Source organism: Dichotomopilus funicola, assembly GCF_033296635.1.
Source record: "Dichotomopilus funicola strain CBS 141.50 unplaced genomic scaffold C8A04scaffold_3, whole genome shotgun sequence".
In the NCBI taxonomy this organism is placed as follows: domain Eukaryota; kingdom Fungi; phylum Ascomycota; class Sordariomycetes; order Sordariales; family Chaetomiaceae; genus Dichotomopilus; species Dichotomopilus funicola.
In genome coordinates, this window is record NW_026944024.1 from 966,818 (window position 1) to 982,136 (window position 15,319).

At 54.8% G+C, this 15,319-nt stretch overlaps 5 protein-coding genes across 5 annotated transcripts; 3 read left to right on the top strand and 2 right to left on the bottom strand.

Moving 5' to 3' along the window:
• Nucleotides 1-1,857, top strand: C8A04DRAFT_8970 (uncharacterized protein; the record flags this gene model as incomplete). The annotated part of the gene is made up of 6 exons (XM_062785307.1): nt 1-52; nt 164-292; nt 461-651; nt 1,143-1,219; nt 1,276-1,372; nt 1,429-1,857. 6 exons carry the CDS (start codon nt 1-3, stop codon nt 1,855-1,857), a joined length of 975 nt encoding a protein of 324 aa, XP_062640905.1.
• A 1,202-nt stretch (nt 1,858-3,059) lies between these two features.
• Nucleotides 3,060-6,563, top strand: C8A04DRAFT_34231 (P-loop containing nucleoside triphosphate hydrolase protein; the record flags this gene model as incomplete). Its single annotated transcript, XM_062782756.1, has 9 exons — nt 3,060-3,114; nt 3,182-3,503; nt 3,593-4,027; nt 4,389-4,701; nt 4,783-5,388; nt 5,448-5,540; nt 5,594-6,071; nt 6,128-6,215; nt 6,278-6,563. 9 exons carry the CDS (start codon nt 3,060-3,062, stop codon nt 6,561-6,563), a joined length of 2,676 nt encoding a protein of 891 aa, XP_062640906.1.
• Nucleotides 6,564-8,095: 1,532 nt separating this feature from the next.
• Nucleotides 8,096-8,314, top strand: C8A04DRAFT_24791 (uncharacterized protein; the record flags this gene model as incomplete). The annotated part of the gene is made up of 1 exon (XM_062779308.1): nt 8,096-8,314. The coding sequence occupies one exon, from the start codon at nt 8,096-8,098 to the stop codon at nt 8,312-8,314; it is 219 nt and encodes a 72-aa protein (XP_062640907.1).
• A 454-nt stretch (nt 8,315-8,768) lies between these two features.
• C8A04DRAFT_34232 (glycoside hydrolase) lies at nt 8,769-10,590 on the bottom strand (the record flags this gene model as incomplete). The annotated part of the gene is made up of 4 exons (XM_062782757.1): nt 8,769-8,873; nt 8,955-10,042; nt 10,124-10,296; nt 10,358-10,590. The coding sequence occupies 4 exons, from the start codon at nt 10,588-10,590 to the stop codon at nt 8,769-8,771; spliced, it is 1,599 nt and encodes a 532-aa protein (XP_062640908.1).
• Nucleotides 10,591-13,266: 2,676 nt separating this feature from the next.
• Nucleotides 13,267-14,526, bottom strand: C8A04DRAFT_34233 (restriction endonuclease type II-like protein; the record flags this gene model as incomplete). The annotated part of the gene is made up of 2 exons (XM_062782758.1): nt 13,267-14,059; nt 14,129-14,526. 2 exons carry the CDS (start codon nt 14,524-14,526, stop codon nt 13,267-13,269), a joined length of 1,191 nt encoding a protein of 396 aa, XP_062640909.1.
• Nucleotides 14,527-15,319: the final 793 nt, after the last annotated feature.

A 15,319-nucleotide genomic window follows, 5' to 3' on the forward strand; every position in this document is an offset into this window, starting at 1 on the left:
ATGACCGAGGTTTCGTCGACCCGCCTCTATCTGGGCAACCTGCCCCGTAATGGTGAGTCGTTCGCGACACGGAAATCCTCTTAGCGCACCCGTGGACCCCAATCGCAACCTGTGCGGTCGACAAGACGACGAGAAACTGACCAGGCTGCTTCTGTTCCTCCAGCCACCAAGGCCGATGTCGAGGCGCACTTTGCCACCCATGGCACCGGTGAAATTACCGAGATCAAGCTCATGAACGGGTTTGGTTTCATCGAGTATAAGGATGCGATGGATGCCCGTGATGTGGTTCCCGGTAAGTCTCTTGTTCCTTTGTCGCAACATGAACAATCAGTCGCTAACCATGCGCTCACGCATTCAGCCTTCCGTACGTCTTGAGGTCCCAGCTCCGCTCCCGTTTGGAAATTGCGACACACCCTGATGAATACCCGCTCCTCTGGCTAACGACAAATTCTCACTCAAGATGGATCTGACTTTATGGGTGAACGCCTTACCGTCCAGTTCGCGCGCGGCTCCCGCCATCGAGAACAGCCCGGTGGTGGTGGTGGTGGCGGCGGCGGCGGATACGCCCACGATCGCACCAGCGCCCCCCGGCCGCGCCGTACACCGCATCGCATGCAAATTACTGGACTCCCTAATGATACCAGCTGGCAGGTCTGTTAAATGCTCTCCCACTTCCTTCTCCACGGACACAGATTGGACACACACCACCCCATCAAAGACTTTGGAAACCGGGCCAGATCCACTGGTTCGCCCGCCCTCCATGGATGAGCCCACGCCCCTCTTGTTTTGTTCCGTCTCCCTTCCTGACTTGGTCGGCCGGCCTGGATTTTGACTCCTTGGCCACACCCGGGAATCGTGACGCGATGGCCGCCTCCTTTGGCGACGTATCTGTTTGGGCTTATGATCTCTCTGTCTCTCTCCATTGTCGTTCGGCGACCAGTTCCCTGCCTCGCTTGTCGTCCGTTTTCCTGGCACTACTACTGTTGGCTGTTTATTTTGGGTTGTTGGAAGGATTCGAAGCCGGAAACCTTCCTCGTCATTTTCCTGGCTCTCCCTTGGTTTCGTGGGACCATACTGGCTCCGACATATGGACTCGCCAACGACAACTCCGGGATCTCAACTTACATGGACTCTGGCTTTAGGACCTGAAAGACTTCGCTCGCCAATCTGGCCTTGACGTCGTCTACTCCGAGACGAACCGCAACGGTAGCAACGAGGGGTAGGTGGATTTATCATACCCGCGGCGACAACAGAGACACTAATACTGCACCGTAGGTTTGTCGAATTCGAGACGGCTGCCGACCTCCGGACCGCCGTCGAGAAGCTGGACGGCCGCGACTTTAAGAATGCGCGTGTCACCTGCGTTCCCAATGTATGTCCAGCCCACCTCTTACCAATGGCCCACATCGCCGACTAATATTCCCGCAGACTCAGCCCGACATCCCTAGAGGGGACCGGGCGCGTTCGCGGTCTCCGCGCCGCCCGTATCCTCCCCCGGTGGATGACTACGATCGGCGTGGGCCCCCGCGTGGGTACAGCCCTCGGCGTGATGGGTACCGGGAAGGAGGAGCGTACCGTGAGCGCACCCCTCCCCCTCGTAGGGACTATTATGATGACAGGAGGGGAGGCTATCGTTCGCCCCCGCGTCGCGGACCGCCCATGGACGACTACCCGCGCGGCCGATACGACGACCCCTACCGGGGCGGTGGACCCCGCGACTACCCTCCTCCGGACCCGTACATGAACGGGCGCGGCTACCACGACCGCCGGGGCCCGCCTCCGCCGGACTTCCCCCCGCGCGACCCATATGCGAGGGAACCCTACCCGCCTCCCCGGGACTACGAGCGTCGGTACTAAGGTGGCTGGAAACCCCGCACTGGATCGGCTGTGCCAGAGCTGCGGACCCCTTGACACGAGTATGATCGCGAAGTATGACGCGAAAATCCTGTTTGTTTTTAAAGTCGGAGCGCTCCCCATCCCGGTACTTGATGTTCTTCGGTTATTGTTTTCTTTTTCTCTTTCTCGGTTCTCTTTCCGGAAAATGACACGGAGGTACGGATTTATGGATTCCATCGTCTAGTCTCATAGCTCCCTTCTAGGTCAAACGTACGTCCACAGAACAACGGCCGGAGCCCTGGTGTCTTGGAGGGTCTTTGCGTGTTTCTCGCTTCCTCATGATGGCTTATTTCCAGTTACGCACGACAAGGGCTAGTGCTTCTCCTGCTTCGGATTTCTCGACTTTCTCACTCTCGCACTGGCGAGGGTAAAGCCAGAATCCGTTCGTAGTCTGTTTTCATCTCGTTTTACTCATGACAATGGTACTTGATGAACTTCTTAAAAGATACCCGCCTCGTCACGTTCATGTCTTGTCTCGGTGATTTGGTGTGCTCAGCTATCTAGTGTCCCTTTTCCCGGGAATTTGGGGGGGTAAATGTGGGGTGGGGTGGTGTGTGAGGAAAATTGCCGATTCGACGGCAGCATGGCGCTGACAAACGACGAAGCTTTACGAACACTATCCAATTTGAATTCAAATTGTACGATTGTACGACGGTATTTCAAATTCTCTTGTCTGTCTACCCCTTGTTAGTGATACAACGCTCAGAAACAAGTGGGGAACTGCAGTGTGTGACAGTGGAACCCCGAGCACCTCATGCAGGCTACTGATTATTCAGACACATGCAGAATGCGAGCCAGCCGAAACTGCTTACAAAAGTTCAGTTTGCTTAGATATCCAAGATTCCAAAAGGGAGCGCCCCAACTAGTATTGCGCCATCGCCCACTAGGCTGGCATAGCTTCAGCTGCAGCACTCAACATGACTTCATTGAGAGCTGGGTCGTTTGCGGGGTCGGGCATAAAAGCCCGGAATTCCTCCCTCCTCGCTGGCTATGTTCGGTCTCATTATCAACGCAGTTTTCACAGCTCTGTTATTGATATAAGAACTAAGACACTCACACCAATTCGTATATCTACTACTTCTTCGCCGCATATCCGGACTGTGGCTTCTCTAACGAGGGCATTCTCTTCTTCCGCTCGCCGTTTTCAAGACAGAACAAGCGACATGGCTGACCCCACTGGTCTCATCGCCAAATCTGGCATTGAACTCCTAACTTTTGGTGAGTTGTTCCACCGACCTCATTCTAACCTGTTTGAAGGGAATTGGTCCACTAACACCTCATTCAGGCACCCCCAACGGCGTCAAGGCGTCCATCCTGCTCGAAGAGCTCAAGGAGGCGTACGGCAAGGAGTACACGGTACAGAGCATCCACATCGGCAAGAACATCCAGAAGCAGCCATGGTACACGGACCTCAACCCCAACGGGCGCATCCCAACAATTGTTGACCACGACCGCGGCGGTTTTGCCGTCTTCGAGGGCCTCCCCATCCTCACCTACCTCACCCGCCACTACGACCCGGAGCACAAGTTCAGTTTCCCCGTCGACTCGGATGACTACTCGGTTGCTGAACAGTGGATTGCGTGGCAACACGGCGGGCTAGGGCCGATGTAAGTCTCTTTCTCATCCGAGTTTCCTTCTTCACCTACCGCACCCCTACCTTCCCTTGGTGTTAATGTGTTTTCTTTCCACCCCACAGGCAAGGCCAAGCCGGTCACTTCCTCCGCGCGGCCCCCGAAAAGATCCCCTGGGCCATCCAGCGGTACGTCGGCGAAGCCGAGCGGCTCTACGGCATCCTCAACACCCGCCTCGCCGACCGGGACTACATCGTGGGTCCCGGCCGCGGCCAATACAGCATTGCCGACATCAGCATTGTCGGGTGGACCAACTACACCCTCAACGTGGGCATCGACTTGCCGGGTCAGTTCCCGCACGTCGATGCGTGGCTGAAGAGGCTGTTGGCGCGGCCCGCTGTGCAGAGGGGGTTTGTGGTGCCAAGCGGGGAGCCATCGAAGGCGACGAATCCGTTTTTGGAACGCGCGCTGGCTGGGGAGGCTGGGTTGGAGGAGCAGAAGAAGGGGGTGGAGGAGACGAGGAAGATCGTGGCGGATGCCAAGGAGAAGTATGGGTACAAGTACTCGTCGCCCTGAGTAGTTAATTTAGGTGTATCGCTTAACCATTGGTTGGCACATCATGCTAGAAATGAGACTTTTGAACATGATCGTAACTGTTCTGATGCATGTTGTTGATGCAAAGGGTGCAAGGATGAGTTGCGCTGAAGGAAATAAGCTCATGGGGTGGAGCGGGACCTGCAGGGACACCAAGTGGGGCGCCTCGCTATCTTATCGTGCTTATCGCGGCTCGCAGCGCTGGTCTCCCAAATTTTTTTGGAGCCAAAGGCCCCTCTGCCTGCTGCTGGACTCGTGATGTCGCAAGCCGATGCAAGTTTCAACAACAACACCACAAACACTTTCCCACCAAAACACACACCTCAGTACTATGAAGCGGAAACACGATGCGGACGGCGAGCCCGCCACGGCCCAACCGAACCCAGAACCGGAATCTAAACCCGTCGAGACGAAAACGAAGCCCGCCGAAGCCGAGCCCTCGTTCGCCGAGCTAGGCCTCGATCCGCGCCTTGTGCAGGCCATTGCGAAACAAAACTTCGAGAAACCGACACTTGTCCAGCGCAAGGCTATTCCTCTTGCTCTACAAGGGAAAGATGTGCTATGCAAGGCCAAGACCGGGTCCGGCAAGACGGCCGCCTACGTGCTCCCGCTGCTGTCTGTCATCCTGAAGCGCAAGACGGTACGTCGCAACATTCCGAGGGTCCTTTTCCCCTTCAATTGGCTCCCAGCACACATTTTCCTTTTACTAACCATACCCCAGACCGACCCAACGCCATTCACCGCCGGCCTCATTCTCGTCCCCACCCGCGAACTCGCCGACCAAGTGTTCAAAGCGATCGAGCAGTTCTCCGCCTTCTGCGCCAAAGACATCCACGCCGCGAAGCTGACCGAGAACGTCTCCGACGCCGTGCAGCGGTCACTCCTTGCCAGCGCCCCAGACGTGGTCGTCGCGACGCCGGCGCGCGCCTGGCACAGTGTACAGTCCTCTGGCGCGCTCTCGCTCGAGAAGCTACAGTGTCTCGTGCTGGACGAGGCCGACCTGGTCCTGTCGTACGGGTATGACGAGGACATGGAGAATATCGCGCGGGCGCTGCCCAAGGGGGCGCAGACGGTCATGATGAGCGCGACGTTGTCGGCGGAACTGGAGGCGCTACGCAAGATCTTTGGGGCGCGCGGCGGGCCAGAGGCGGTGGTGCTGGATTTGAAGGAGGAATTCGGGGCGGAGGATGAGAAGTTGACGCAGTTTTATGCCAAGTGTGCGGAGGACGACAAGTGGCTGATTGCGTATCTCATCTTTAAACTGCAGCTGATCAAGGGACCGTGTTTGATCTTTGTGGCGGATATTGATCGATCGTATCGGTTAAAGGTACGGTGTTCAGTAGGACAATGCTAGCGGGAGAGACGCGGTATGCTAACGAACTCCAGCTTTTCTTTGAGCAATTCAGCATCAGGAGTTGTGTGTTGAACTCGGAGCTCCCCATCAACACTCGAATCAAGATCATTGAGGAGTTCAACCGGGTATGCCATTTGCTCTGTAGCAGCCCATCGGTCATAAGCTAATGTGCTAGTAGGGAATCTACGACATTATCATCGCATCGGACGAAAAGAGCGAGCTGTTCGGAGACGAGGCTGTGGATGGCGAGGTCAATAAGCCAAAAAAGCAGGCGCCAAAGGAGGACGAAGCGGTTCCAGAACACCCGAAAAAGAAAAAGAGGAGACAAAAGAAGGACGAGGAATATGGCGTTTCTCGAGGCATCGATTTCAAGAACGTCGCGGCGGTGGTCAACTTCGACATGCCGACATCTGCTTCGTCATACACCCACAGGATAGGCCGGACGGCGCGAGCAGGTCGCGCCGGTATTGCGCTCTCATTTGTTATCCCCAAGGAACTGTACGGCAAGCACCGGCCAACCTCCGTCAAAAGCACAGAGAAGGATGAAAAGGTATTGGCGAAGATTACGAGGCAGCAGGAGAAGCTGAACCGGAAACTCCAGCCATACAACTTCAACAAGTCGCAGATGGAGGCGTTTAGATACCGGATGAATGATGGTATGTTCAGGCCGTTGGTCTGTTTTGGCGGCCTATTTATGCTGACATTGTCACAGCGCTGCGTGCGGTAACGAGGGTAGCAATCCGGGAGGCCAGGACAAAGGAACTCAGACAGGAGCTGTTGAGGAGCGAGACGTTGAAACGGTGAGTACCCCCAAGTCTACTCTTTGGTAAAAGGAAGTGGACGAGGCCCTAATACGTCGCAGATACTTCGAAGAAAACCCGACGGAACTCTCCCATCTGAGAAACGACGGTGAACTTGGCCGGGTCACTCGCCAACAACCGCATCTGAAGCACGTGCCCGACTACCTACTCCCCAAAGACGGCAAGAAGGCACTTGAGTCGGAGCGTATCGGGTTTGTGCCGTTCAAGAAGGAAGGCGGCAAGGACAGGAGACACAGGAAAGGGGGGAAGGGCAAGGGCCGGTCGTTCAAGGTCGGTGGGAGAAAGGACCCCCTCAAGACGTTCAAGGTGCGTCGGAAGGCCAAGTAAGGTCGAACGAAGCGAAAGGAAGGGGCGAATCGATACGGAGTGAATCGTTCATGTGGAAAATTAGCCAATTTAATGCATATGCGCCTACCTTACATGCGGCTGGGATACTGGAGGGCAACTCCCCATTTCCTGACCCCGATGAACGAGCGGCAGGTGAGAAGCCCCCGTTGTAGTGCACTTAGGGAAGGCAAGTCTTGGAGAGCCTCATTGAGCTGCTTCTTGAACTTACATAAATACCGGCCCCTTTCCCTCCCAACCGTGCCTTGTCCTCGAACTCTCGCACTTCTCGACAAGCTCATCAACAAAAACAACACGTCACAATCTGAGTTCACAAGTTACACTGCAGAAATTACACGCCCTTCTTTTTGTACAGATCACATTCAACTGTCAAAGGATACGAAACCATCACTCGACTTCTCCCAGGTCATCACTCCTTCGAATGGGACATATTCAACCTTCTTCACAATCCACCCTTCGCCGTGCCGACAACTATCGGCGTCGAAGAATCCCGCTACAAAGCCGATCGTTTCGACTATCTCAACTCTACACTCACTTCCGGACTCATCGCCCGTCCCTTGCCGTTGCCGACGGTCGTTTTAGCCCGCCCTACGCCGCTCGGCCCTGCCTGGCTCACTGCTCGATTCACACCCTCGCTATTGATTGGACGATGAACCTGCGCTTTGCCCTGCGACCCTACGCTTCGCCAAAGCTGGACGTGGTTCCACTCTACTCCAACTCCCAGCCACCATCATGGCTTGGACCAGCTGACCCTTGAAAAACGGGTGTTTGCTTTCTAAATCAACTCATGGGTTCAGTAGGGTCGGCATTGTCTGGTGAATACCAAGTACATCGAGGGGGGCGTTAAGTGGGTCTGGAGAGGGCTGTGTCAGCGAGGACAGTTAGATGAGCTGTTGAAGGATATGGGTGTCGGGGGACTCGTGGGGGAGAATGTGATCTGGGAATCCCATGGTCGCCAGAGAAAGGGGTTGGTTTGGCCCTGCAACAGTAGGATAAGGAAGGGTTGTAAGAGGGCATGATGATCAGCGAGAAAGTCAATGAGACTTATGGAGTTATTTTATGGTTCTTGATGTTTTTGCTGTTATTTCTCAGGTTGTGTCGACCTAGTGCCCCGTTTAAACACGCCTAATAATATCCTTGAACCGATGGCGTTGATGGTCAGATTCAGTCTCCTTACTCCGACCCAAGGCTCCATCGTGGTAACCCGGAGAATATTCATCGGGTATAATCGGGCTGGAGACTCCCGAATTCATCCCCACTCGCACCGTCTCCAACGTGCCCCAGAACGTGATGTTTACATACTTCAAGTCACCACTGCAGGTACGCGGCCTTGCCACCCAACCTCGCCACTGCCAAGCCCCGACTCGCAACATATAAACTCAATAACACCGTCTTCAAATCAACGACAACTGTTACTCAAATCACCAAAACAACTCTAATTTTAGAATTAAACAACACCATCGTTATTTATTACCCGCACTAAGAGAATCAACAAGTCTCCGCCCGTCCTCATAATGGCCGACACAAGCACTCAAACCCAACCTCGAGCCCAGACCCAACCTCCCTCACAGCCCGCCGCAACAACACAAGACCCTAACTCCCGCGCAACCGGTGCCGGTGCCAATACAGGCGCTGGGGTCACGCGGCCGAAGACGGAGGCTGAGATTGAAGCTGATAGGCGTTATGAGGAAGCTATGGAGGAGGAGTATGCTAAGCGGGAGGGTGGGGCTTAGATTGAGGGGGTTGTGGGTTGTTGAGAGAGGAATGTTGAGAGAGGATGGTGGGAATGGTGGGGATTCAATGGGGGTTTGGGATGTGTTGGTGGTAAAGGGCATCGCAGTAACGAGTCGAATGGAGGTTGGATAGCCAGGGGAATAATGGTTTAAATCATCTCTGCTCTGTGTAAATATAATGACAATTGATGGATTGAGGTTGATCTGGTAACCTACATCGTACAGTACCTACTCAGTAGCAAGCGATTGAGTGATGCACAGATGCGAGGTTACAGTGTTGAGACCAACCAAACAGCGACGGAAACTTTTAATCTGAGAAACATCTTTTGCGCGCTGCAAATCATTACGACCAAGATAAGCCAAGGTAAGGTACTTGCTAAATAATAGTGTCCGGCTCTTTAACGACCAATGTATGTGCCCAATTCATGGATATCCAACCCTCTCTCATGTTATCTCAACCCACCCGCGTCTCTTGCCCTCCAAAGATGCGTATCGGGTGAGCCTCGGTGTTGAACACAAACTCGTTTGTATGGTCCGCCTTAACCTGCCACGGTTCATCCTGTTTTTATCGCAGTTAGCTTTCCCTTCTTCCTTTTTGCCTCCCTTCATCACAGCATCCCCCTACAAGAGCGAAACTTACCGGATTATGGATCAAGAAACTGTACTTCAACACCTCTGCAAACCAGAAACTCTCCTGGAAATCATCAAACCCACCACCATCCTTCTCATTCACATTCTTCACACTCGAATACCCACTCCCCGCCCGGCACGTCTTGTTGATGTTCTCAAACGCCTCCCACGCCCAATCCTGGTACTTGACATCCCCCGTGGCGCGGTAGGCGTAGTAATAACTTTCAATCACCTCAGGACGCAGCACATAATTAGCGCTCTTGATCCAGAATCCCGAAGCCTCGTAGAAAGCCGCCTGTCCGTCCGGCGCGGGCGGGTTGTTCTCCGCATCGGGCGGTAGCTTGTTGTCCTGCCAACCAAACACCTCCGGTCCGATCCCGGTGAGCGTCTCGGCGTAGGTGACACGGCAGGCGTCGACGAGCCGCAGGCCGAACTCGACATACTTGGGCTCGTCGAGTGTCAAGCCGCCGAGGATGAAGTTGCCGCCGTGGAAGCAGGCGAGGTGTTGGGAAGAGAACTGGAGCGTCTTGCCCCTCCATTCGGCTAGGAAGGTCAGGTCTGGGTTGGAAGTCGGGTGCGAGGCGAGGTTCTCGATCGAAGAGTCGACTGCGGCGATCCAGCGGTCGCGGTAGTCGCCGAACCGGTCCTTGTCGTACAGGTACATCTTGATGAGGTACTCGTAGAAACTGTCCGTGCCGCCGCCCCAGCCGCCGTTTCCATCCGTGAACGTGCCGTTGTCGATACGTACGTTGCCGCCTAGCAGACCGGGGAACGGCTCCGCGATGTCCTTGGGTTGCGGGTCCAGGAGGTAGCCCTCGGCCTTTTGGGCTAGCTCGGCGTACGTGTTGTCGCCGGTGATGTCGCTGAGCCGTGTCCACTCGAGCACGAGCGTGCCGATGGTGGCCAGCCCGTTGGTCTCGGATCCGCCTCGGCGGGGAGGATCGAAGAAGAGGCTGTTGTCGGGGATCCCGCTGGGGGTGTCGAAGGCGAATTTGAGGTTGTCGGCCAAGCGTTGGGCCTGTTTCAGGATGTCTGGAACGGAGCTAGAATAGTTGCTGGGCAGTTCGTCCGCTAGAGGACCGTCCAGGAGGTCGTAGGCTAGGAACGCGTTAGAACGGCAAAAATGGGGGAAAAAAGAACCACTGAACGGATGTCGCGAGGGTGAGACAGCGGACTTACCGGAAAGCAGGCCACCGAGGTACCGGATTGTCGTCTCAAACAACGACACCTCCGTCTTGGTGGTGCTGAAATCGATGGACTCGACATGGTCTATAATCGAAACTACGACATCCCATTCCCTCATGACCAACGCCGTGCTGAGGGCGTCTACCGCGCTGGCGCCCCACCCATTTCTACGCCATTATTAGCGAACGGTCTCTCACAAAGTCGAAAGATAAAAGAGGAAAAACCTACCTGTCGTCTTCAAACTCGTCCGACACTGGCTTCAAAGTGTCATGCGGCAACGCATACTCTTCATATCCTTCCCAGGACACCAGAAACGCTTCCCGGACCGAATTAGCGCGTGATTCTGTGGCAATATAGTGCGGCGGATTGTTGGAGCGAGGAACCGCTCCTGTCGCTGCTGCTGACACTAGGCCCGACAGCAGCGTAGCGGCAGCGCCACTGGCGAGACTGAGCGAGCGCATCACAAGAGAGCGCGTTGATGAACGTGTGATGTTGGGCGAAAAAGACGAAGCAGCGGAAATGTATATATGATAATGTATATATCAACAAAATTAAAAACTACACCCTTCCCTGCTCGTAGACATAGCAGGAGGTGATGATGAGGCCTGGGGTATGAACTCGGAATGAGTGTGGGGGAAAACAGAAACAGGCGGGGTATAAATGTCAACAACTATAAACGTGAATGCAAACGCAGCTCACGTTATGGAATGGGGAGAAAAGCAGAAGAGCCAGAATGTCGGGAGCGAGGTGTTGGCCTCGCCGATTGGACGGGGTGTAGGGGGGGCTTGTCTTAGACATCTCAATGGAAGATCCCATCCCCACCTCCTGCACTTCAGCTTACCGCAGGAGGTTGCAATTCATCCCACAACCATCCTCGTACAACCGTCACCACCTCGGCCCGGAGCTGTCATCTGAAGGAGCTCCGAGCAGCTGCAAAGAGCGTTGTAACTAAGGATTTCAAGCTCGACTGGTTCGACTTCTAGGCATACAGGCGTGTGAGTTTTAGGTCAGGTAATAACTGAAGGAACATGAGTTATGCCTGTGGGAGATTTGAAATTTGGAGAAACCATGCGCTCTCCCGTCACGTTGCACTTGGGTGGAGAGTTGATTCCTTCGACAACACAAAGTGCAACAACAAGCAGGCACCCAGCGCACAGAACCAAATGCGTGGGTTGTGTTGTGCCGTGTTGTGTTGTAGCTAGTTAACTATGGGACGTGCTGCGCTACGTTGCGATCAGACGGCATCAACGCTTTGTAAATTCTGCGCACAACCCCTGCCCCTGAGACGGCAGCACAAACAAACATTTGACGGGAAGGGAAGGATTTCCGGGCCGAAACACACCTCTCAAAATTGGCCGTTCTATTCATACAAGGAAACATGCTGTGTCCGCTCCCGAGGGTGATATCACGCAGTCGGCCTCTTGGTGGAAGTTGGTTATTTAACGTCACCGCGCATACACAGTAGTTACACTAGAGACATCCAACCATCATGATGTTGATGGCTGCGGCTGCGGCCGACAGAACAAAGCCCGACCCTTCGAACCCAGTCCTTGCCAGCGCGCCCAGTTTCCCAGCTGACCCTCCCCGGAGAGAGCTGCCGATCACTAGACCGGGTGACTGCGGTGGGCCGCGATATGATTGGTCCTTTGGAACAGATACCTGCCTATTGTGGTAGGCGCTCGGATGCGCTGCCCGCGATCTCAAGCCAAAACCCCGGGCCACCTCAGCGGTCAAGAAAACCCGGGATGGCCAGCATGAAAAGTTACACTACTGCCTGGTTGATGCGCTGTTGCATTCATCCTTCTGAGGAGTACCGAAATTGTTGGATTTTGATACCTGCGTGGGACGGCTGGTTTGTCTACTATGTACACATAGGGTAAATCTCCATCTCACTTCACTGACAAGGAACTTGTGGTAACGTCACAGACACTATGCCCGGCTGGCGGTCCGATACGGTCTGACACGGCCCGTTGATCATCATTTGATGTTTATTGAACTGCCCGTCACGGACCGAACCGGGCTGACGGCCGAGAAGTCATCTGTGACGTTAACAGGTAAAGAGAAGATTCGGACAACGGCCTCGGGCCGAATAAAAATACACAGGTCCAGGGTTGCATTTTGGGGTCGCATATTGGAAACATTTGATTTCAACGGCCGGACCGCTATACTCCTTACAATAAAGCCCTCATTGTTATCTGCGAGTGGTAGCCCGAGGCAACGAAGGTGTTTACTGCCTTAAACCCCAACATAGCTTGGAACCGCCCTTTATTTATCGTTGGCTATGCAGCCCGTTTTCGACGGGCAGCGGCAACACCAAGCGGCGCCCCCTAAGGGGTAAGGACGAAAATAGACATTCGGGTACACCAACCAAGTGAGACCAGGGTCTTTGGGAGAGGAGTGTAACATACGTAGTGCAAGACATCTTCCCCCGCATCCATGGGAACCAACATGTTGCAAACGTCGAGGCATGACGGAACTACAGGGCTTTCCTAGGCGACCATCGGCCACAGCAGCTGGGTTCCCAACTAGGACCCATGCGAACCATCTAGCTCTCGTGCGCTTCCCGCCCCGGTACACTGTTCATACTGCTTGACCTGTGGAAATGCTGAATCTACCCTTAGCGACGCTCATGGTAGCCCGTTGCTGATGACCTCCGCCCCGAGGTTTGGTCCGCGGTTGACTGTCTTGACCTTCGGGCTTTTGCACCCGTTGATTTCCCTCGACAGGTTGACGCCGTGTGCCCGACCTTTTCAATGGTTTCACAACATTATACGCCGAATACGACGGGCCAGGGAGCACACAGACACAGACACTTGATGGAAGAGAAACAAGATATGATTCTCCTGCACCTTCCGCATCGTGCATATTCGTCCGTGATATATTGCGGACCGCTGCTCGATGCGGGGCGGACCGCCGACACGAGCGCCCTTGCATGGCCATCGGGAGTATGGTTATTCCCGATCAATATGGCGCGCCTGGCGGAGGATGCGTTCTTTTTTTTCAGTGACCGTCCAGGGCTAGCTACTGGCCAGATATATCGATTTACGGGCCGATATAGTTGATGTGACGTCAAAGGTCGCGAGGGAAACACGTGGCCGGAAGTATGAGGTCTATGCCACAACGTGCGTTGGCCCGGGTTAGCCTTTCTCTCGGAGCTTTGCTAATGCGGCAGCAACGCCATCGCTCAGTCCGTCGTTTGTGCTAGGTTGCACCGCCGATGTAGACTGCGCCGATCGCATAGGTGCCGGGTGGTTTAACGGCCAGTTTGATGGCCCGGTCTGCGCTTCCGCTTCCATTTCGGCGATGGCCGCTAGAGCATCTGCATCATCGTCATCAAAGTCGTCATACTGTTCCTCTACGGCTTTCCCAGCTGCAGCGACGCCTTTCCCCTTCGGATCCGTCGGTGCCTGAGTTCCATCACTCACACCAGCCGCTGCTGAAGAAGCGGCCACTCTCCTCCCTGCTTTCGCCACCCGAAACGGCTCGTTCACCGCCTTACACCACGCCTTCACCTTTCTCTCCCCCCACCCGCTGACCACGCTCACCTGGTCCGGTCCGGCATTCACCGCGTGCCTTAAGCTCCCAAACGCGCTCACCAGCGAAACCGCATCGGCCTTATTGATATTCCTCGGCACCGTCACAAACTCCACTAGCCGTTCCGCATACCCCGACGCCTGCTGGCCCCTTATCGCGTCAAATCCAGCGTGCTCGTATGACTTGTACAGCTCTAGATAACGCGCAGCTTCGGCGGCGGACCAGGCCAGGATGACGGTGACGTTGCTGACGAGAGACGTTTTGGACAGCTCACGGAGTGCGTCCTCGTGATTCGGGATGTCGACCATGGTGAGTAGTATGCGCAGATTGTACTTGCCGGCGAGGCCGCGGATGCGTGTGTAAATGTATTCGGGGTGGAGGCGGTGGTATTTAAGGCTGTACAGAAAAAGAAGCAATTTAGTTAAACGAAACGACCAGACACCGCACACAACCCGGGGGACGCACCTCAAAAACAAAGCACAGGTCGTCAGACCTAACCCGTAGTCGGCGGGTATGTCGCTAAACTCCCATTGTACCGACTTCAAGCAAGCCAGCACCGGATTTCCTTTTTGCCGTGGTGAGACGAGGATCGATGAACCAGAGCCACGAGCTGGTAAGGCTTGAGGGGTGGGCTGGACGACCTTGGGCGGCCCGCTCGTGCCGGACGCATTGGATGGTGGCGGTCGGTCGAGTCGCTGTGGTGTTGGCTGCTGGATTCTCAGGGCTGGTGATGGTTGTGACGGTCGCGGTTGTGCTAGCGGTGGTCGTACTGCTGCTGCCTGGGGAGCCGATCGCGATGGTCCTGATTGCGCGACGAGATCGGCAAATACATCGTCGGCGTCGCCGTACTCGTCGTCGTCCATCTTCCGCGAGTCGTCGCTGTGGCCTCGATGGTACGATAAATTGGACAGTTGTGTGGCTGCCACGACTCGGTCACAGGTGGCGGGCGCCCGATCTGTGGCGTTGGGAAATGGTTGTGCTCCCCTGGCGGACAAGCTTTGGATACCCCTGCAGTCGATCTTTCAAGTGACCTCATTGTGGGGCAGCTGGTCTGTCGCCCAAGATCTCGCTCAGCATTTCGGGCGAGAAAATGAAGGGGGAAAAAAACTGTGAACGAGGCTCGTGAGGAGACCTATGTACATACACAGAAGATGGAATCAGCACGGCGACACTGCCTTGGCTGCTGAATTTGGCAGGGCGGGGCGGCTGTTTTCGGGGTTCGGGGCATTTCAGGTAGGTACTTCGTACACCTAATTACTCGGTATGCGCTCCGTACCTTACCTAATGGAGGTCCCTTTGGTGCAGTCAACCACAATACCTATTTGTTCGGTTTATTTGCATCCCCCAAATTCACAACCTAGGACAACAGCTTTAATGGCAACGTGATCTTTTAAGAGACCCCTATACGTAGCCTTCCCATTCTATATTGCTTCCCCGTTTGCCTGTGGATCTCCTAATTATCAATTTACCTGTAGCCTTCCTCACAGAGAGTTACAGTCACTCCAGCAACGGGCAAACATAGATCGTCCTACATTTCTAGCCCAGCATCTACAATATACAGGGCCGTCTCCAAACCTTCATTTCCTCGGTGCACACAGTGACACAGTTCATCCTCAGATTTCCACTCCAGTTCTCAAGTTATCAACTCTGATTTCT